The sequence below is a fragment of the Corythoichthys intestinalis genome, chromosome 17 (genome assembly GCF_030265065.1).
Source record: "Corythoichthys intestinalis isolate RoL2023-P3 chromosome 17, ASM3026506v1, whole genome shotgun sequence".
Taxonomy (NCBI): domain Eukaryota; kingdom Metazoa; phylum Chordata; class Actinopteri; order Syngnathiformes; family Syngnathidae; genus Corythoichthys; species Corythoichthys intestinalis.
This window is the reverse complement of record NC_080411.1, coordinates 40603753-40626814: the sequence shown is the minus strand read 5'-3', so window position 1 is coordinate 40626814 and position 23062 is coordinate 40603753. Positions and strand designations below refer to the sequence as shown.

The following is a 23062-nucleotide window of genomic DNA, read 5'->3' as shown; positions in this document are numbered from 1 at the left end:
TGCTAAAAGCTTTGAATAGCTTCTTTGGAGTGCCCTATTTGCCCATCTTAACATGTGAACTGCTAGCGTATGATCATGTACTGTATTTGATGATGTGCGAATAAACTGAAACTGAAAGACAGCAATTCATGCCAGTTGCCAAATTGAACATTATTTTCATGTTCTAAGAAGAATTACAACAAGTCAGAAAAAAATCTTGACGAAGGATTTCATAATTCATGCATCAGAGGGTTAAGATTTAAACTCGCGCTAATGTTTTTACATATAAAAAACCTAACTGGGGTGTGCAGATGTTTTTTTAGTCCTGTGCCACTTCTTGAACGGTACGTTTTTATTTAATTTTATTTTTAATACATATTAATAATAATCTAAAATTGATTATTGGGGGGGGGGGGGGGGGGGTCCCATTTTAAAAATTTATTTATTTTTACTCTGCGCACAATTTGCGCAGCATTGTTTTCGTTAAGCTATTGCATGACGTGGATTGTTTATCGTGTCCGGAAGTGGTTCATGCACAGTTTAGCTCTCAGTCTAGATTCGCTTTTGTTTTGGACACGGACGCCATTTACCACTACTAACCTATTATGAATACATGTATTCAAGTTTAAGAGACGTGTTACAATTTACAACGTGGAAGGGCGAAAACAACCGGTGTTACCGCTATTCTAGCCAGCTAGCTCGTAGCTAACCGCACTAAGAGCCACTTTCCTATGGTTTGTTTGCCAACGTGGGTATTAATAAAGGGCAATTATGACAACATTTTGAGACCGAGTAGAGTGGAAGCTGCTGCTGCTTTATTGCTAGATGAGCTCCAAATTAAATTCGCTTCTTAGATAGCAGTAATGTTTGGGACGTAAAGCCAGCTGGTTGAAAATGGACGAAAAATACAGTAACAATGTCCTTTCTGGGGGGCAACTGGGGATGGTTGAGGTCCCCAATTCCAGGTAATGGAAATAAATACTTTTGCTGCAAACGTTCATGTGTTCATGTAAGTGCTTATCATCTTCAGGTTAACCAGGTACTTAGTGTTACTGGTCATCTCGAAGATCTTGAAGGCCTTGGGGATATTTGAATCATATGACATATTGAAGGTTGTTCACATTGTTCAGTTTATCTTCATACTAAAGTTAGGGTGAGTAAAAATTAGTACGTGTAAACCTGAGTGGAAATGTCGGCAATAATGTAAACGGTGAAGATTGAATTTGACATTAATTTTCTTAGGTCTGCTGTTATTTTACTTCTCTTTCAAAAACCTTTTTCTTCTGGAAAAGTCATCTCAAAAAGACAGGTATCGTCTGTTGATTTTTCTTCCTTTACCGTTCATAATTTGACACGCTTTGCATTTCCGTGCTGGTATGATGATAAACCTGTTTTTTCCCCCCCTTTCGTTTTTCACAGTGGATAAAGTTACTAAAGCACAGTATTTTCAGCTGCATCATATCCCTACTGGGATTTTTTGGTCTCACTCTCTGTGGACCACTGAGGTAAATGTAAATGTAATCTTCTATATACTGTATATAATAATGCAATTTGTTCCCCAAATTATTTTCTGGTTTTGTCTTTGTTTTACAGGACATTACTACTTTTTGAGCACAGTGACGTGGTTGTGATTGCCCTCCTTGGGGTTCTCTTCACCAGCTCAGGAGGTGGACCATCCAAGGTAAACAGTGCTTATTTAAACATTGAGCAACAATAAGTGTTGGTCCATCTATTCTACACAAAAAAAGTTTTTTTTTTATGGAGGTAGATTTGTGTCTATTATTCAAGCCCAAAAAAAGTTGCTTCAATAAAAAAATATATTTTCAATAAAAAATGTCACTTCAATCGAAAAAAAAATGTGTTTGAATGCAAAAATAAATTTTAAAATAAAATTTTTTTTTTTGAAAACTTTTTTTTTCTTTTTCTTTTTTTGTTGTTGTTGATTGAAACAACTTTTTTGATTGAAGTAACGTAGTTTTGCATTTGGGCAACATTTTGGCTAGGACATTTGTGTCTTTATTATTTAATGAAAAAAAATAAGTTGCTTCAAAACAAAACAAAAATTTCTAAAGAAATATTACTTCAATCAAAAATAAAAAAATATATAATCATAGAAAAGTTTTTGAATGCGAAAAAATGACACTCAGAAATTTGCATTTGAACACTTAATTTTTCATTGAAACTGTTTTCTTTGATTGAAGCAATCCTTTCTGTGTTTGGGCCATATTATGGGTAGGACATTTGTGTCTAAATCATTCAATCCCAGAAAAGGTTGCTTCAATCAAAAAAACTATTTTCAATCAAAGAAAAAAAAATCATTTGTAAGAAATAAATTGCCCTTCCCTAAAAAAAAAAAAAAATATATATATATATATATATATATATATATATATATATATATATATATATTGCTGTCAAACGATTAAAAACATTAATCTAGTTAATTATATGTCAACTGTGTGATTAATCATGATTAATAACATTTCCCTCGGGATGAATAAAGTTGCTCTTCAGGGAAAAAAAAAAATCTAGGAAAAGACTATAATTGACTTAAAATTTGTTTTAAGATGAAACGTATGATGTGTGAATGAATTAATACTTAACCAAATAGAGTTTTAAAATTTTATTTAACAACTCAGCTCGTATAAAATAAAAAATAAAATAAACTGTCTGTATTGTACAGCAAAGAGTTTTAACAGATTAAAGTGCCTCAGACTAACAACGTGGCTCAAGTACCGTTTGGCATATTACCCAAAATTAACTGCCAATTTAAAGAGCAGACAAGCACAATACAGTAACAGTAGCTAGTGTTTCAAAAATGTGTAAACAACTTGTCTGTTAAATTGAAAATTTCACACAAATAAATGCAGCATTTGCAGTTTTACACTAAATGGCCTGAAAGCTGTGTGAGATATAAAAAAAAAAAAAATTGTCAGTTTTCACACACTTAACTGAAAAACATTACACTAAACTGTGTGTAAAGGTGTTTAGAAACACTGCTTAAGTTAGCCATACTTTAATTTTTTTTTTTCAACCAACTGCTCAGGCAAACTAGCTTGTTGACATTTTCAGATAACAGAGCAGACCTTTTCTTTTGAACAGTGTGCCCTGTCAAAGAAAACAGTCTCTCGCAAAGAACGGTTGTGGCAGGTGTGACCAGATACTTTTTTTGCTAGGTGGGCCAGCTTACTGTGGGCACCATTGTGCGCAGACCACCACTGTAGTGGACATGAGACAATGCTGGCACTGCCTTGTACCTGTCTAGTGGTTTGTCATTGGTTGTTGTCATTGGATTTTCAAGGCCCTCGACTTCGACTATGTTAATGGGTCAACACTCTACAGTCTCTGGCTACCCTTGTAGCGATAGCAGTAGTCAACCTACTTGTTGTCTTTTTGTTGGCAAGTCCGAGTCCGCACTCTGCCAGTGTAGCTTGATGACTGCGGCTTGTTCCCACAGTGTTAGCATCATTGCTAACACTAATAAAGATATGCTTTGCCCGAAGGTGGTACTTTAGGCTGGTTGAGCTTCGATCGAAGGACAGTTCATTACATCAGTATGTACACACAACTTTGGTTTTATCCAGATTTCCATTAGGCAGCTTTTTAAAACGGAATTTGGTCATCATCCTCATTCAGCCTCACTCATCGTGGCTGGCTGCATTGCCGCGCGGAGAATGTAAACATCAGCGTGTGGGACTGCAGGAGGCAGTTGTGGCCAAACTTAGTGTGAGCGGTAATTTGCGTTATTTTTTTTAAATGCGTTAATATTTCCAGATTAATCATGGTCGTTAACGCGTTATTGTTGACAGGCCTAATATATATATATATATATATATATATATATATATGTATGTGTGTGTGTGTGTATATGTATATGTATATATTAGGGCTGTCAAAATTATCGCGTTAACGGGCGGTAATTAATTTTTAAAATTAATCACGTTAAAATATTTGACGCAATTAACGCACTAGCCCCGCTCAGACAGATTTAAATGTCAGTATAGTGAAAGGCCAACTTGTTAATTGTGTTTTATGGAGTTTTTCCGCCCTCTGCTGGCGCTCGGGTGCGACTGCTTTTATTGGTTTCAGCATCCATTACCATTGTGTAAGTAGTTATTGACATCAACAATGGCGGGCTACTAGTTTATTTTTGGATTGAAAATTTTACGAATTTTATTAAAACGAAAACATTAAGAGGGGTTTTAATATAAAATTTCTATAACTATACTATACTATACTAATATTCATCTTTAACAACTACAAGTCTTTCTATCCATGGATCACTTTAACAGAATGTTAATAATGTTATTGCCATCTTGTTGATTTATTGTAAACAAATACAGTACTTGTGTACCGTATGTTGAATGTATATATCCATCTTGTGTCTTATCTTTCCATTCCAACAATAATATACAGAAAAATATGGCATATTTTATAGATGGTTTGAATTGCGATTAATTACGATTAATTAATTTTTAAGCTGTAATTAACTCGATTAAAAATTTTAATCGTTTGACAGCCCTAATATATATATGTATATATATATATATATATATATATATATATATATATGGTGGAAAACACAGACAAGACTGAAAAAGCAGTTTCTGCTCTTGCACTCTTCTTTAAAAGAAACTGCTGTATTTTAAGCCAAATGAACTGTTGTGTTTGATAAAACAATATGTCTATATGCTGCCATAGCAGATTCATGGCGTATTAAGCCCCCAAACTATTTTTAATCTGTCCGTTTCACCCTGGAAACCACCGTTTACAGACTTCGCGCAACCACTTTAGTTTCAAACCAGCCATAAAACGAAGGTAATTAATTATATTTATTATTCAAAATGTCTGTCATTTTTAGCTTAGAATCATTAATCGATGTCTAATAGAGGTGTGCAAAATTTCCGATTCTTAGATTATTCGCGATTCGGCCGTGGAAGATTTGAGAACGATTCACAAACGTCCAAATTCCGATTATTGAAATATGCCAAGTAAAGCGGAAGTACAACACACTCAGCGCGCCGCGCGGTCAATGAGCAACGGAGCGAGAGTAGCTAAACATCATGCTTCTCATTACCCGGCCCCTCGGGTAATGCCAATGCTCAACTCACGGCTCTAGCTCAACTCATGCCAGGAGATAAAAAAACACAACAACATACCTGAAGCTGCTACAAAAGTACGTCATCCACATAATGTTACGGTAGATATAATTTATATAAGACTAGATGCACTCTGGTAGCGGTAGCGTTTGTAGCACATCTACAAAAAGCTAGATGCAGACGTAGTAAACGGCCGCCATCTTAAAGCAGTACACTTCTCTGCAAGGCTGTTGTAGCGAACCTTCCAAGCAAACCTAATTAACTTTTTATCTAAAATACTCCTAAATCGGTAAAATATTGACTTGAATCTATCTTTAAAATAGTTTTAAAATTTTCACATGTCGAAAGTTGACAAAAGGGAAATTATGGATTAACGGGAGCAATTTTAACAACTTTAACGGCTGATTCACAACATTAAATTAATTGAATGTAGTTTAAAGCTGCGGATACAGAATGGGGACTGGAGTTTTTTATTTACTGTTATTTTTGTATATTTGTTTACTGCTATATGTTAACTTGATACTGGAATAGTAGTTTGGTTTAGCCTGAGAGTATTTTTGAACAATTTTGGAACAAATGTACAAAATATTTTACAAAAATGCATCAATAATCGTTTTAGAATCGAATCGGACCATCTGAATCGTAATCGTAATCGAATCGTTAGGTGCCCAAAGATTCCCAGCTCTAATGTCTAATATTTCGTTTAAAAAAAATAAGACTTTAAAAAAATTATTCACTTGCATATTTTAAACCTTTAAACAAATTACATCACAATGAAAATGTACCGTATTTTTTTTTGTTATTGTCGCATTTTCACCGATATGTTAGATGATAAATAATCGATCCAAACAAAGAAATATTGGAGAAAAAAAAACGTTTAAAAGGGTAAATATATAAAACAGAAACTCTCGACCACTCCTTTATGTCTGCGATTTCTGCATCGCGACCCTTGTTATAGTACCATGTTTCACCCATAAAATCCCCCAAAATCCGGCTGGGCCGTTCACAGCTGTGTCTTGACACTCAGTGATAAATGCTACATGGAGTTTTTGGATCGAAACAAGGTAAGTACGTGATAATATCTCGTTAAAGTCGTGCCGTCTTTAATTCTGCCCTTTCATGCTCTCACCTCCAGATAGGGTTTCACTGTTTAAAATTTTTTTTTTTTTTTTTTTTTTCCAAAAATGCCCTCCTGTTCAAAATTTTTCATCTCCCAGAAAATTGAGATTTTAAGCTTTCCAATGATGTATCACACATGCAAATCGGAAAATTTTGAAAGTTGGACAAATTGGGGGTCTCAGAGCGGAGCTTCAGGTCACCTGAGTGTTTTCCGCCATATATATACTATTTTTTTTTAAATATGTTTTTTATTTGAAATATATTTTTTTATTGAAGTGTCACTTTTTTGGAGAGCAAAACATTTTTAACTCATTTTTTATTTGAAGTACTAAAATTTTTGAACACACTTGACTTTTTGTTTAAGTAGAAAAAGTTTTGAATCATTTTGACACAAAGATCCAACTTTGCCGCTACTTCCAACATGATTGAGTTACAAGTGACTACGCCAATGGCATAAAAGCATGATGAAGCAAGAATAATGGCTACCAGGGCTCCAGCCAGCCATCGGACTTTTTATTTGATTGAGGCAACTTTTTTTTTTTTGATTGAATAATAAAGACACAAATCTACCTCCATAGTTTTTATACTCACTTGCATCCGATGAAACTGAGTAGGCCTTAGTTTTTTTTTTAAACGTCTTAGACGTGAGCGAAAGGATGATAATTTCTTTTCCTACAACTGCAAACATTTTTTTTACCATACTGATGACTCAACTTTTACACATGTCTTTCAGACCAGAGGTGCTGCTTGGTTCATCATTGCTGTGATCTGCCTACTCCTCTTTGACAATGATGATCTCATGGCGAAAATGGCAGAGCATCGTATCCTTAAGTTATGAGCTTTTAAATTTTCATATAAAGTGGTACCTCTACTTACTAACGTCTCTACATACAGAATTTTCAGGTAAAGACACACCTCAACGGGAACATATTGCCTCTTGTTACGAAATAAATTTCAGGATACAAAAGGCAAAAATACAGTATGGGATGCTCCTCTCAGCTTCCAGAGTTTACTCAACATAACATACTTTTAGCTATTCTGCCATTGGTGATTGCCTAGCATCTTCCTTGCATCCAATTGGCTAAGAGGGACCTCTACTGTATGGATGTATCCTCGCGTCCTTCATTCGCTCCTCGTGTTCCGACAGCTTTACGTGAGCGTATAATTTTTTAATCTTTATTCTTTGTTTTCTTACATTATGTGCAATGCTTATTTTATTTTTATTGAGCAATAATCAAATTTTAACATGTATTTGTTACATTTTTATTAGGGCTGTCAAACGATTAAAATTTTTAATCGAGTTAATTACAGCTTAGAAATTAATTAATCGTAATTAATCGCAATTAATCGCAATTCAAACCATCTATAAAATATGCCACATTTTTCTGTAAATTATTGTTGGAATGGAAAGATAAGACAAGATGGATATATACATTCAACATACGGTACATAAGGACTGTATTTGTTTATTATAACAATAAATCAACAAGATGGCATTAACATTATTAACATTCTGTTAAAGTGATCCATAGATACTTGTAGTTCTTAAAAGATGAATATTAGTACAAGTTATAGAAATTTTACATCAAAACGCCTCTTAATGTTTTCGTTTTAATAAAATTTGTAAACCATTTTATGGTTTATAAAAGATTTACGTCTGAATTTCGTGGGCTTGGAACTGATTAGGGCATTTACATGGAAAACGTGTCTCTATTTACGGGATTTTCACATTTCAAAACTACTTTCAGAACCAATTCATTTCTTAAGTACAGGTACCATTGTATCTTGTTTCTATTTTTGCTGCGTGACAGCCTTAACTTCTCTCGTAATTAGCTGAAGGACATCATGACAGTGCACTAACGCACTTCCTCTACACCACCATTGCATTTTTAGGAGTTGCCGATCACAAAGTAAGTTTGGAATCATAACCATGGTTTATTCATAAGTCAGAATGTGTCATAGTTTATACAAACGTACTAGTTAAGTCAAAATTACAGTTAGTTCAGAGGCCTTTTTTAATGTTGGCTCCATGTACAGTGTAAAGTGACATAATGTAATAAGTAAAAGTACTTGTACTGTATTGTGACTGTACTTGGGTACATTTTTGTGGATCTGTACTTCACTAAAAATATGAATTGGTACTTTTATAGCTATTTTCAGCGCCAAATTTCCGGTCACATCGCATATATGGCAGTGTATCAAATACTTGTTCTCCCCACTGTATACACTCACCGGCCACTTTATTAGGTACACCATGCTAGCAACGGGTTGGACCCCCTTTTGCCTTCAGAACTGCCTCAATTCTTGGTGGCATAGATTCAACAAGGTGCTGGAAGCATTCCTCAGAGAGTTTGGTCCATATTGACGTGATGGCATCACACAGTTGGTGCAGATTTGTCGGCTGCACATCCATGATGCGAAACTCCCGTTCCACCACATCTCAGAGATGCTCTATGGGATTGAGATCTGGTGACTGTAGAGGCCATTTGAGAACAGTGAACTCAGTGTCATGTTCAAGAAACCAGTCTGAAATGATTCCAGCTTTATGACATAACGCATTATCCTGCTGAAAGTAGCCATCAGAAGTTGGGTACGTTGTGGTCATAAAGAGATGGACATGGTCAGCAACAATACTCAGGTAGGCTGTGGCGTTCCAACGATGCTCAATTGGTACCAAGGGGCCCAAAGAGTGCCAAGAAAATATTATCCACACCATTACACCACCACCGCCAGCCTGAACCGTTGATACAAGGCAGGATGGATCCATGGTTTCATGTTCTTGACGCCAAATTCTGACCCTACCATCCGAATGTCGCAGCAGAAATCGAGACTCATCAGACCAGGCAATGTTTTTCCAATCTTCTATTGTCCAATTTCGATGAGCTTGTGCAAATTGTAAGCTCAGTTTCCTGTTCTTAGCTGAAAGGAGTGGCACCCGGCGTGGTCTTCTGCTGCTGTAGCTCATCTGCCTCAAAGTTCGACGTACTGTGCATTCAGAGATGCTCTTCTGCCTACCTTGGTTGTAACGGGTGGTTATTTGAGTCACTGTTGCCTTTCTATCAGCTCGAACCAGTCTGGCCGTTCTCCTCGGACCTCTGGCATCAACAAGGCATTTCCGCCCACAGAACTGCCGCTCACTGGATATTTTTTCTTTTTCGGACCATTCTCTGTAAACCCTAGAGATGGTTGTGCGTGAAAATCCCAGTAGATCAGCAGTTTCTGAAATACTCAGACCAACCCTTCTGGCACCAACAACCATGCCACGTTCAAAGTCACTCAAATCACCTTTCTTCCACATACTGATGCTCGGTTTGAACTGCAGGAGATTGTCTTAAACCACGTCTACATGTCTAAATGCACTGAGTTGTCGCCATGTGATTGGCTGATTAGAAATTAAGTGTTAACGAGCAGTTGGACAGGTGTACCTAATAAAGTGGCCAGTGAGTGTATATCTCCAGAGATCTGAGTCAATATTCAAAGAAAGAACCAGAAAATTGAGTCCTCAGTTTTATTTAAAACTGTGCAGAATGAAAAAAACAAGCAATAAACTTGACTGCACTGTAAACAGAAGTTTAACGAGCTCAAAAACTCCATAATTTAGCTTAATGGCGGATTGCAAGCAACTATCAGGTGCATACTGCCACCTACTGTACTCAGTTGCAGTATAGTTGCACGGTGCTTATCGATTGAGCAAGAGACATTCAAACGAAACTATCAATTCACAATGAGAAAAAAAAATTAATGTGAAACACAGGCGACGATTTGAAAAGTAATGGAGTGAAAAGTACAGATACGTGCTGTAAAATGTAGTGGAGTTAAAAGTATCCCTTCTTATCTGTACTCAAGTGAAGTACAGATACACAAAAATTACAGAGGTACGTACAGTAACAAGGTACTTTTACATGGTTGCATTCCACCACTCCTTTAACGTTTCTGAACATAAAGATTTGTCAAAAATAACTTCAGCATAACTTACTGAATAAAAGGAAACTACAATGCAATCAGTCAAACAGTGGTAGAAGTGATAGTCTGTTGAGCTACAATGCTCTTTCAGGACTTGGACATTTAATCCCGTTGTCTACCTGAAAATCATTTTTGTTCTTCTCGTCAGGGTGGTGTTGTACTACTTGTGGTCTCGCTGTGCCTAAAGGTGGGCTTCCATACAGCCGCAAGGAAACTCTCAGTAGAACTCGGAGGAGCCAAGCGTCTGTATGCCCTGGACAACCTTGTGTCTGCTGTAGTATTACTGCCTTGGGTCATAGTGTTGTCATTTACTACAGAAGTAAGTGCAAAAATATTATTACGTGCATTTCGACTCTTCTGAGGTTATAAAGCTTTTTTGCCCCATTGTTTTTCCACAGAGTAAGGTGGAGTCATGGTCTGCTCTCATCCTTCCTTTTGCCATGATCATCTTCTCTTTGATGATCCTCGAGTTTTACGTGGAGGCCATCTGCAATGCGAAGATGGAGGTGCAGCGTTGCGCCCGCTACGGCTCTTTCGCTCTTTTCTCCAGCGCTCTGCTGCTCGCCAACTTTTGGACTCACCCGCTGACTGACCAGTTACGCTCTATGAGCAAACCACTACAGGGGAGCAGCACGGAACATGTGCTATCTGGAGGAGTTCTCGTTAGTGCCCTTTTCTTTATTATGTGTAAGTATGACGCTAGTGATAGGTACATCTCTTATTTTTTCTTTATTTTGATGTATTTTTTTCTTTCTCTTTAGCATCCAGTATTCTCTCATCCCCATCAAAGAAAGGCCAAAAGGGCACTTTGGTTGGTTACTCACCTGAAGGGACTCCTTTGTACAACTTTATGGGTGACGCTCTACAACACACGTCACAGTCACTGCCGCGGTTTATTAAGGATTCCCTGAAACAAATTCTGGAGGAGTACGACTCCAGACAGATCTTCTATTTCCTGTGTCTCAACCTGGTATGTGCGATATTTTCAACTCATCAGCTGCCGGAGATGGCGATTAGACATCTATGGTCGTCAAAGGCAGTGGATGTGTCAAGTCCATCTCAGAGTGTCTTCTGTCAAAGGACGTTTACATGAGGTTCTCTGTGTTCCAGGCCTTCACCTTTGTTGAGTTGTTTTATGGTGTTTGGACTAACAGCCTGGGACTGATCTCGGATGGGTTCCACATGTTGTTTGACTGCTCAGCTTTGGTCCTCGGGCTGTTTGCCGCTCTGATGACTCGCTGGAAAGCGACCAGGATCTTCTCTTATGGGTAAAATTGAGGCGGTCTCATGAGGAGGTACAGGTAGTCCCCAGGTTACGACAAGTGTTCTCACTAACCCGTTACTGTAATCTTATTCATTTCCTCAGTAACGAGTAATCTAACGCGTTCATTTTTTCAAACCAGTAATCTGATTAAACTTAGTTTCCTTAGTGTCTGTGCGTTACTATTTTGTTATTGCTTCATAATGTATATTGTAGTCATGTACGAAGAGCATTTTAAATAGAAAATGTTCGAAAGGTTCTCGCTACATGTTAGTTGCCATGGTAACCGTTCATAGGTCTTCCTGTTTTGGTTTTGAGTCACATGCGCCATGTGTTTTGGGACTGATGTGTGCCAGTGCGGGTGAATATTCAAGCAGAGTGCAGCCACTTGTTGAGATGTGCGAGGGAATGTTGATCTGTGTGCGTCCATGAATGAACGTGAGTATTTTTCCTTCATTGTGGTGGGTTCCAGCGATAGTTTAGAGCCGTTAAGTTCACAGCCGTTTCATAGCTTTGCAGTTGCAACGGCAGGTCATTGTCGCTACCATTCGTCCTTGCGAAGTCGGCAACCATTTTTTAAATCATATTCGTGTTGCACATTATGCCGTGAGGTGAAATGTTCGTTTAGCATCTTTGGAATGTATTGTTAGTCCAATTGAGTGTAAAGTGCTTAGTTGCCGCCACGTTTTGTGGCCAAATTGGTCGCATGTGTGTATGGTGTACTTCCGCGCCCGCCCCGACCTTTGTGTTTATTGCACAGTGCAATTCATTTGTGTGTTGTTGATTATTGTGCAGTCAATTTGCCTTGCTTCATAATGGCACTGATATGCTGTTAACCCTAACCCGAAATTCAGAATTTTTGACATTAGGCTTAGTCTTCGAGTTTGCGGGGCTGAATTAGTCGGTGGAGTTGATTCCAACAAATTCACTGCAGTTTGTCAGTTATTTGTTAGTTTCAGGACTCCAGAGTGGCTAAGCTACCGCGAGTCAATGGTGGTTGAAATCAACTCCAACGACTAAGTAAACGTCCGCTAACTCAAAGTTTAAGCCTTATGTGAAAAATTCTGATCTTTCCCTTTAAATTCAATTATCGGAAAGTCAATTACACGTGATGACATTTTTCTGTTGGCATTCTTATGTTGAGGCAGCAATGGAAGAAAAATTGGTAACTGATAAATTACTTTAACTTAGTTACTTTGATAATAAAGTAATCAGTTAAGTAACTAGTTTACTTTTTTGAGGCATAGTCAGTAATTAAATGACTATTTCAGGTAATCTGTGACAACACTGGTTACAACGTACTCGACTTAAGCGATTTCGACTTTACGACGCCGGAGTCTAGCCAGCCATTTTGTCTCCAGTGGTTTTTTTGTTTTGTTTTTTTTGTCGCATAAAAAGTACATTATTGTGCCTCACAGTATCTTATTTTTTACTTCACTTAATTAATATGACATGTTCAGTCCTCACTAAATGTGAAGTTTACAGACAGCAAACAAGGCCATTGTGGTTTTTAAAGCGTTTTACTTCACTTTTAACAATTTATAAAGCTATAACACACATATGTACACTTATGTTCAAAACGACACACATTTTACCAATAAAACACTTGACTCAAAACATTTGGTGTTCAAATGTCCATCTAGTCTGATCATTATGTAAATTTAGTAGATTAAATTAGCCTAATTTGCCTAACAAAAGTCCACTAGCTTAAATCTACAAATGCTAACGTATTTAAAATTGTCATAGCAAATCGCTCACACATAACTCCACAAACTGTAGCTCTAAACGTTAGAGATGTCCCGATCTGATATCTGGATCGGATCGGACGCCGATATGGGCAGAAAAATGTGTATCGGTATCGGATCGGCCGACACGGAAAAATTCAGATCCAGACTTCCGATCCAGTTTTTTTGAAAGTCCGGTCCGGGTCATCCAGTGCACCGATTTACATAATCCATTCCAGTTTTTGCTTCGGTTTCCCTAAAATCCGGTCCGCATTTTACGCACACCTTCAACACACTACATTACCGTCTCCCAATTGACTGAGAGACTATCTGTAAAAATGTCATATGTGTGGGATTATTTCACTTTAAAGGACGACAAAGATGAAGAGGCAGAGTGCAACATATGCCACAATAAAGTCAAGCGTGGTGGTAAAGCTGTAAGAAGTGTTTATACAACCAAACTAATCAAGCATTCATGTAAATACCACCACAAACAATACAAGGAGTATGAGGAGTATATGAGTAGTATAAGGAGAAAACCGAAGACAGAAAGAAAGGTCATACGCAATGAACTCTGGCAGACACTTTTGCTATGCGTGACAAACTGGCACTTGACAGTCCCAAAGCCCAGGGAAGAGTCATTGCCGAAGGAATCATTCTGGATGACGAGCCATTATCTCTCGTGAGTAAAGTGGGATTTAGACGCATCGGGCAGACTTTTTTCAAAAAAAATATATACATATATTTATACTAAAACGATGTATGTATGTACTTTTCCAGCGTTATTTCGCTGTGTAAATGCATTTATAATGATAAAAATATGTAGAGTATTTCAACATTGAGAAAACTTGCATTTTTTTCTGCCAACTCGAGGAGATTAAAATGTCAAATCCACTATCCACCTGTTAGAACACACATGCAAATATAAAATATATACAGTGGGGAGAACAAGTATTTGATACACTGCCAATGGGAAAACCCATTGGCAGTGTATCAAATACTTGTTCAAATAATGTTTATTGAATATCCATCTTACAGTCTTGTATAACTGGGAGAATTTGTTACAAAAGACAGGCGATAATTTGTTATCATTATGCATATATGCACTGGCGTCACCAAACGTGATCACACAAAACATAACCACGCATCGCTCCTGAGTCCTCACAATTAAAGCATAAAATTTTGGGGTTTTTTTTCGGGCTCTTGCCTACAAATAAAACATAAAATTTTGGGTTTTTTCGGGCTGGGCAAGCAAATCAAAGGGAGTGTGTAATAGTTAATAGTTTGAGGTAGGCATGTGCCGGTTACCGGTTTCACGGTTTACCGTGGTGTGAAAACGTCGCGGTTTCAAAACCACTAAAATTTTCCGTCAGACCGTAGTACGGTATTCGCTATTTTTCTTGTGTCAAAAATGCAGTCAGAAGCGGCTTGGCGCAGCAGCGCTCACCCCCTCCCGTTTGTTGCTGTGTGTGAAAGTGACGCTATCGGCTAGCAAGCCAGCTAACCAAAACAAATACTCCAAATATAAGGCGTACAGTTCTTCAATTTATTGAGCTCTCAAATCGTGGTAAGTGTAATATACAAAATGAATACATTTAAAATGTTGTACAATTAGATTTTTACATGTGAGTAGCTTCAACAGATTAGCACCATGGAAAAAGTTCGCCAAAAACAAAACACACATTTTCCTTTCAAATTCAATATAAAAACTAACTAAAAGCTTACAAAGATGATTGTTTGCCTAGGCTTACCTGGGAGAGCAACTTCGTTGAGTGTGACAGCCGCAGAGTGAGAAAACAAGCTTGAGTCGCTTGAATGAAGGGGAAAAGTGATGGCGTCAAAGATCGCTAATTGCGAAAGATGATCTTGCCATAAGCACAAATCCACGTTCGCTGGATCAAGGAGAGGTCTCACTCCCAATGTTTTTTATTTTATTTTATTTTTTAGATGAAACCTTTCCACAACAATATTGACATTTTAACTAACTTATACATTTTTAAGTAACTTATGAATTCTTTGTTCTTTTTAACACAAAGGCATGACATCATGTAGACTAGAGTTGACACAGTGGCTGAAAATGGCGAAACTTCACTTAAGCTTTTCCACCCTCAAAAAAAAGTCATGCAGTATAAATTTCTAAAAAAAATTTATTCAGAAGTGTTTTTACTTTTTTATAGAAATTATTTTGTTCTTGCTCTAATGTTGAGCATCTTGAGCTGTGGCTGTGAGTATAGTCTATAAGTTATATTTAGTTTAATTTTATTTAAAATATTTTTTTATTGATTATTTATATTAACAATATATTCATGTTCCAATTTGCAACTATGGTCTGAAAAAAAAATCCTGTTCAATGGAAAAAAGTTTTTTTTTTTTTTAACATCTCAACATTTTTTGGAGCTATGATTGCAATACCGTGATACCGTGAAACCGCGGTATTTTTGCCCACGGTTATCGTACCGTCAAAATATCATACCGGCACATGCCTAGTTTGAGGTTGTTTGTGTGTTTTGCTTTTTTAAGACAGTTTACAATATTATTAGCATGTTTTACTGTCTGAATATGTCATTTGTTTGTTATTTATAATGTTTTGTGTTTATCATTTAATAAACAGGTCAGTTTCTTGTTACCAACCATTATGTGTTATTCCAACTCACCTAATTCAGCTGGCAAGTTGTTATCAAGACTACTAAAACCCTTTTCAACATGAGTCTGAACAACTAAGTAAGGAGACTAAATAACTTTAAACTTTAATACATCCTCAGAGAGGCCGGTATCGGATCGGAAGTGCAAAACAATATCGGTATCGGATCGGAAGTGCAAAAACCTGGATCGGGACATCCCTACTAAACGTTATTACAAATGCATACACAAACATATATTAGCTGAAACAACTTACAGCTGAAGGAATCGGAACTTTTAGCCAGATTGCCAGAATCGCGGCAGCCAAACCACCGGACCCGCGCTGGCGCAGATCCAACGACCCGGGCCGGCGAAACTCCAAAAACCCGCCCAAAAGTCCAAACTCCGCGCGTTCACCTTAGTCTTAACTTCTTGTACTGACTCAATTTTGAAAGCTGGAAAAAGGCGTCGAAACACAAGTTGACAATTTATTCAGGTCGACAGCGATCAAACGGCAAGGCAGAACAGCAACAGACCCAGGCGAGGAGGCAGATTGTTTCCAGGGTCACCATATCACAAATCAACTAAAGATTCCCAAGAAAAATGACAGCGATTAGTTAAGCATTCAGTCTTAAAAGCTTTGGTGAGGCGGGCCATGGTCCGGAAGAAGGTTGTGTTTGGCTGTTGTTTAGGATAATCTTCTATTTCAGTTTGGGCTGTTTAGTTTGTGCGTCACAGTTGCTGAGTCACCGTTACTGGGCCAACTGCAGTGGGAGGTTTTGCCCGCCTCAGCGTCAAAGGGGCGCTTGGAGTCTTATCAGTTGTGTTCTCAGTTGGATACCGGGCTGTTCTCCAGTGTTCCTTGTGTTGGGACAGGACGCCCCACCATTTTTTCTGGACTATCCTGAAGAGCTGATTGTGGCATTTGGTGTTGGAGAAATGGGCATGTAGATGTCTTGCCTATTACCTGGTTGTCAGCGTCCATCTTGCTCAGTCAGCTGCATGACGCACGTGTTGGGCTTCCGTGGTCAGAAGGCCTCATTTATCTCTTATGCCCCCTGTCAAAAATATTCTGTTTCTTTTCCTTAAACTATGATATAAATGTTATTTATTGGGCGTTTTAAAGTAATACAAACAGTCCAACAGTAAATACGAGAAAAGATACTATTCCCTTCACAGCCTGATATTGGCCAAACCAGAGCGCAGCTATCTTTTACCCATGTCAGACATCTGAGTCTGCTCAAGTCATACAAAGCGACAGTCCAGCTAGACCCAACGCTGCCACCAGAGGGCAGTGTATCCTCCATCATTAAACAAAATACAAAACTTTTGATTTTTTTGGATAGTTATTTTGACATTAAGAGGTGCTCAAAGGGTAATTCCGACTTATGCGCAAATTCGGGTTACGTCGCCAGCGTAGGAACGGAACTTGTTCATAACCCCAGGGACTACATGTATTTTAATAATATACTTTTACATGTGTTTAAAATGAGTGTCTGTTGGTCTTCCCAGTTATGGTCGTGTTGAAATCCTTTCTGGGTTCATCAATGGACTGTTCCTGATGGTCATCGCTTTCTTTGTTTTCATGGAGTCTGTTACCCGTTTAGTGGACCCTCCCAACATAAACACAGACATGTTGACTGTGAGTGAAGTTCTTTTCCATTATCTTATACTTGTAAAAGTGTACTTCTTGTTGCGTGATGTCGTTCTATTTTGGCATAAATTGCAACTAAATCATCTTCATTCACTGTTCTTTTTCCCCCTGGGGTCATTAATAACCGTCAGAATGTTATGCAAATGTTTTAGTGCGCAGGGGCGATGTCCACTCAGAGAACATAAACCATGTCATTAACATCAGGCCTGCATAGATGTGGAATCTGCAAATGTCAAACAAAAAGTTAGTGTTACATCGAAATGGGCACTTAGCAGTCACAGTCTAGTTGGAAGACACTATTTCAGGGTTCATCATAGCTCATCCTTTTATGGACATCCCTTTTGTAATATCACCTTTGTTGAACATGCTACTTTTATTCAATTCAGTTTGAGGATTCACCAAATTGAGGGATTCACCAATACACCTAAGGAGCTTCTCAAACTACTTAGCATGACTTTTACATATGTATTTTATGCAAAGTGTATCTTCTCTATGATATCTCCTTTAGCCGGTGTCTGTTGGCGGCTTATTGGTCAACTTGGTGGGAATCTGCGCTTTCAGCCACGCCCATTCCCACGGAGGCAAAAATTGCTCGGGGCACGATCACGGCCATTCGCACCACGGCCACTCCCACGCCGACCACAGTCACGGCGGGCACGGCCACTCTCACGGCGGTCCCGGGCACGGAGGACACGGACACAGCGGGCACGGGCATTCCCACAGCTCAGGTGGCGGAGGCATGAATGCCAATATGAGAGGTGCTTGCTTACGCTGCCAAAATAAAAATTGTCATATTTAATTCGTCCCCATTAAATCATTACATCTTCTCTCTAGGTGTTTTCCTTCACGTCCTGGCTGATACTTTGGGCAGCGTCGGGGTGATCATTTCCACCATCCTCATCCGCCAGTTTGGCTGGTTAATCGCCGACCCCATTTGTTCCCTCTTCATCGCCACACTCATCTTCCTCAGTGTCATCCCTCTGCTCAAGGATGCTTGCGAGGTTCTTCTTTTGAGAATTCCGCCAGAGCATGAAAAAGAACTGACTAATGCACTGCATAAGGTGAGAAGACGTTTATTGCACAGATCCACTTGCAATCGTTAAAAATCTGCTATATTGAAAGACTATCTTTTAGGAACGAGAACTTCTGGGTGCCTCTCGTTACGATACGATTTGTTATACAAAACGATTATCTCACAATGTGGCGATACAACAATTATCAATAAATGGGTTGGAAAACCAATTTACGATATTCTACGACACTACTATTGAAGAGAAAAACGATTTCTAAATCGAAAAATAAACACGTCGCGGACAATCTGTCAAAAATCTGTTCGTCTTCCTCACAGATTGGGAGAGTATTCAGTGCAACCTTTCACTAAATGAATACAGCAACTTTCATATTGCACCATTCTTTCGTAACTCATTGCCCGCCGTTGACAACAATGGACATCCAATTCATTTAAACTTGGAGGACTGGTTTTGAATGACTGGTTTAATATTTCTTTGTGCTTCAACAACATTGAACTGCGAATCGATCATTAAATTAATGGACAAATACTGTTTTTTTTTTTAATTCTACAGGCCATCTAACCCACAACATTTTACCAGAATATTATACAGTGGGGCAAATAAGTATTTACCGTAGTCAACCACCAATTGTGAAAGTTCTCCTACTTGAAAAGATTAGAGAGTCCTGTAATTGTCAACATGGGTAATCCTCAACCATGAGAGCAGAATGTGGGGGGAAAAAAACAGAAAATCACATTGTTTGATTTTTAAATAATTTATTTCCAAATTAGAGTGGAAAATAAGTATTTGGTCAATACCAAAAGTTCATCTCAATACTTTGTCACGTACACTTTGTTGGCAATAACGGAGGCCAAACGAGGCCAAATGCTATAATTTTTTTTAAAACATTTTTTTAAACAATGCTGTTAACAGATCATCCAAACACATATTCCCGCAAGAAGAATTGCTGTGTATACTTCTAAACTAAGGCTACGTCTTGCCGACTATTTTATACCTGTCCACACTTGCGTTTAAGGTGCCCCCCCCCCCCCCCCCCCGCTTCTGCAAGGTACGCCTGCATTTGCTCAAACTACGCATGCGTAGGAGGGAGCGGCCTCATATGTTACGTCATCGCCCTCGTGGTTTACCTCTGAGCCGAAAACTCATTACTCGGCGGCGACAAATTTCGAAATTACTTCACCTAGGCGTTATTATTTTGTGATCACAGTTTTTTTCGGGAACGCAACTGAACGCATCACGCAGGAGAGAGAGTGAAGGGAAAGCACACTCGGCTTTTACGAGTAGTCGCCGAGTTGCAATTGAAATAAATCTTTAGAAAACGACTAAAGCCTGACATCGTTACTTGGGATGTTACAATTGATGCTCAGTTGCGCTCTCACCACTTGAAAAATAACAAATAGAAGCAAATGATGTGGCGCTGCGTATATTTCCTGGAAGCCGCAACCAGGAGTGCTTGTGCATAACAGTGGCGATCCTGGAAGTGGCGACAGTTTTGACAGGCAGAAATGTCATGGAAAAAGCTGATCGCGCGCCTCTTTGACTGGGGGTACCACGCAAGTCACTTTTTAGGGTTTAATTTTCCTCTACGCATTTTTATATACTCATGTTCGGTCGGCATTGAGTTGCGAGGGGCCAGTCCCGGAGTCATCCGCGATGGGAGGACCACATATGGCCACTGAATTGAAGCATATTATTGAGACGTAGCTTGAAGGTTCAAGAAAAATGTGTGGAAAAGAAAAGAGGAGCAGGAATGCCACGTCGTGATCGTCCGCCTCAATTGTTTATGATGCTGTCATGCCACACTAAAAATGGTGACTGCATGACGTCACTTCCTTAGTATCCGCTTGTTGTATGGAGAAAGCAGTCCATATTAAGTGGCGGGTAATATTACCCACCAACATTATCCGTCTAACAACTAATCCGGATAATAGGCTTACTATTGTAGCTGACATGCCGTATAGTCCAACTAATTACACGTTTAAGGCCATTATCCGTCCTAAGGTAGATGTAGCCTAAATTACGAATGTATAAACATAATCATATTAGCTCAAACAAAAACTTAGAACCTTTAATTGGTCTTTACAGGGAGCAGCTGGATCCAACCATGTTTGATGAGTCATGTCATATTCACTGTTGCCACTAGAGGATAGTAAAACCATCAAATCAATTAAACTACCGTAATTTCCCGAATATAAGGCGCACCCGTGTATAACGTGCACCCCAACTTTACCTGTAAAATCTAGGGAAAATTCTTGTACCTGTGTATAAAGGGCACCTTAATTTTACCACCAATAAATATGAGTCTGGTGTCTCGAACTTTTAAAAAATACGCGGTTGCAGCATTTTTCAATCCTTTTGTCAAATATTTTTTTTAAAATAGAATATTAATTTTCTGTGGTAAAATTGCTCACAGTAAACGATAATAATTTTCACAAAGTAAGGAGTTGTAGCGAGTTTTAACAGAATTCACCAGCAGAACTAATGTTGGCAAGTTGTGTAGTTCCCGGGGGGAAGAGTTTAGTTAAGGGAACAGCCGAAGTAAACAAATGTCCCGCGATTTGCGTGCAAGACGTACGTTATTACCTTGTGAGTTTCAATGTAAATAAAACAACGCGGCTTGGCTCAGTGGTTCGACACTCTTCCTCAGACTCCTGTCCTAGCTCGCCACACGGTCAACATTTATATGAAACGGATCGTCGTACACGTTCTCTTCAAGACAACATCGCCGTAGGCCAGCTGGCATGTTGCAACGCAAAGGTTGGAAAAATGTACCGGTAAATAATAAACGAATAGTACAAAAATTTTAATTTTATTAGATGTGGAAAAATATCATGAAAACAATTATTTACCACATAAAACTTGATTATTATATCACTGTCGTTCAGATTAGGTAATATTGTGCTGGTCCATGCTTACAATGGAACATGAATCATGATGAATTTTTTCTGTCTCCGTCCCTGTACCCGTGAATAACGTGCACCCATGATTTTACGTGTAAATTTTGGGAAGAAAAAGTGCGCGTTATATTCGGGAAATTACGGTATATGCAAACACTTTCAAAACAAATAATTACAACGCCACTAAACGAATACTCAAAGTGGCAAAATTTGATTGGAAGCTTTTTTCTAATCATATTACTCGAGTAAAATCAGTAATAATTCAACTACTGAAATAATTCATGGCAGGCCTTTTGCGCACAGAGTTCTTCAAATACGAGCATATAACACAGTGGTCTCCAAACTATTCCACATAGGGCTGCAGTGGGTGCAGGGTTTCACTCCAACAAAACAAGACCACACCTTTTCACCAATCTGGTGTTTTATAGGTGTAATCAGTTGATTGCAGTCAGATGATGCTTGTTTTAGTACAAACCACATTGGTTAAAAGGTCTGCGCTTGATCGGTATGAACAAAAACCAGGACCCACAGCGGCCCTCGAGGACCGGTTTGGAGACCCCTGCTATAACATGTTTGCTCAAGCTGTTCGTCACCTAGTTGAAATTTACCGTAAGACTGAAAACTACATTAAAAATTGGGTATTTTTAACATTTTCAACTCGAATATTTATCTGACTAAAGTCTGATATCTGCTAAAATGTAAGGCAAAACTGCAGCTCCAAATTTGACTTGTATCTACATTTTCTGTTAAAAAAAAAAAAATCACCTAAATGTGAAATAGAGCAAGTGGGAACAAATGCTGAACTGTTATATAATCACATCCTTTATAAGAGTTATGCATTAATACTCCTGTGGCTATAGATGGAACAGCTGTAGACAATGTAGTATATTGTCTATTATGAATGAAGCCATGGACAGGATGGAGTTGTGTGCCAGTTGATCCTGAACACTTGCTGGATTGTGTTTCCCAGATTGAGAAGATTGAAGGAGTGTTGTCATTCAGAGATCCTCATTTCTGGAGACATTCAGCCAGCGTGATTGCAGGGACCATCCACCTACAGGTCATGTCAGACGTGGTAGAGCAGCGCATTGTGCAGCAGGTCAGTGTCAACTGCAACTTGATCGGTGTTTTGCATGTTTCTGACAGACTACTAATTAATTTAACCAACTAATTAACTACTAATTTTTCTTTGATAAGCGGATTACAAGAGTAATTATCAGTGCCAAATCGGTACCCATACAATACAAAAACAAGTATCAGTGCAACACCGGTAATTATAAATCCATAGCTGCTGCAATTGATCTAATTGCGTGCTCTCTTGCAGGTGACAGCCATTTTGAAAGATGCCGGCGTGAATAACCTGTCAGTGCAGGTGGAGAAGGACGCGTACTTCCAGCATATGTCCGGACTCAGTACCGGATTTCAGGATATTTTAATCATGACGCAACAGATGGAGTCCTTAAAACATATGGATGATGGGACATGCATTATGTAATGTCCATACATTACCTGGGACCAAATGAAACTATCCATTCCATTCAGTTGAAATGTACAAAAATGGAATGTGTGTGTGACTTGAATAAATCAGAATATAGTCGTTTTATCACTACTGTACTCACTTTGATTTTTTAAAATCTGATTTAATTACAAATAGTTTTAGACAACAAGTAAAACATTTGCTCACAATAGTTCAGTTTTGTTGGATGAGATTTATAA

At 38.4% G+C, this 23062-nt stretch overlaps 1 protein-coding gene across 1 annotated transcript; it reads left to right on the top strand.

The window, feature by feature from the left end:
- The first annotated feature begins 467 nt into the window (after positions 1-467).
- On the top strand, positions 468-22952 carry slc30a5 (solute carrier family 30 member 5). Its single transcript, XM_057819384.1, has 16 exons — positions 468-944; positions 1010-1132; positions 1222-1288; positions 1399-1484; positions 1573-1660; positions 6931-7018; positions 8031-8107; positions 10309-10479; positions 10559-10847; positions 10922-11130; positions 11271-11428; positions 17277-17406; positions 17927-18176; positions 18253-18479; positions 22317-22445; positions 22671-22952. The coding sequence occupies exons 1-16, from the start codon at positions 874-876 to the stop codon at positions 22839-22841; spliced, it is 2334 nt and encodes a 777-aa protein (XP_057675367.1). The 5' UTR covers positions 468-873; the 3' UTR covers positions 22842-22952.
- The last annotated feature ends 110 nt before the right edge of the window (positions 22953-23062 follow it).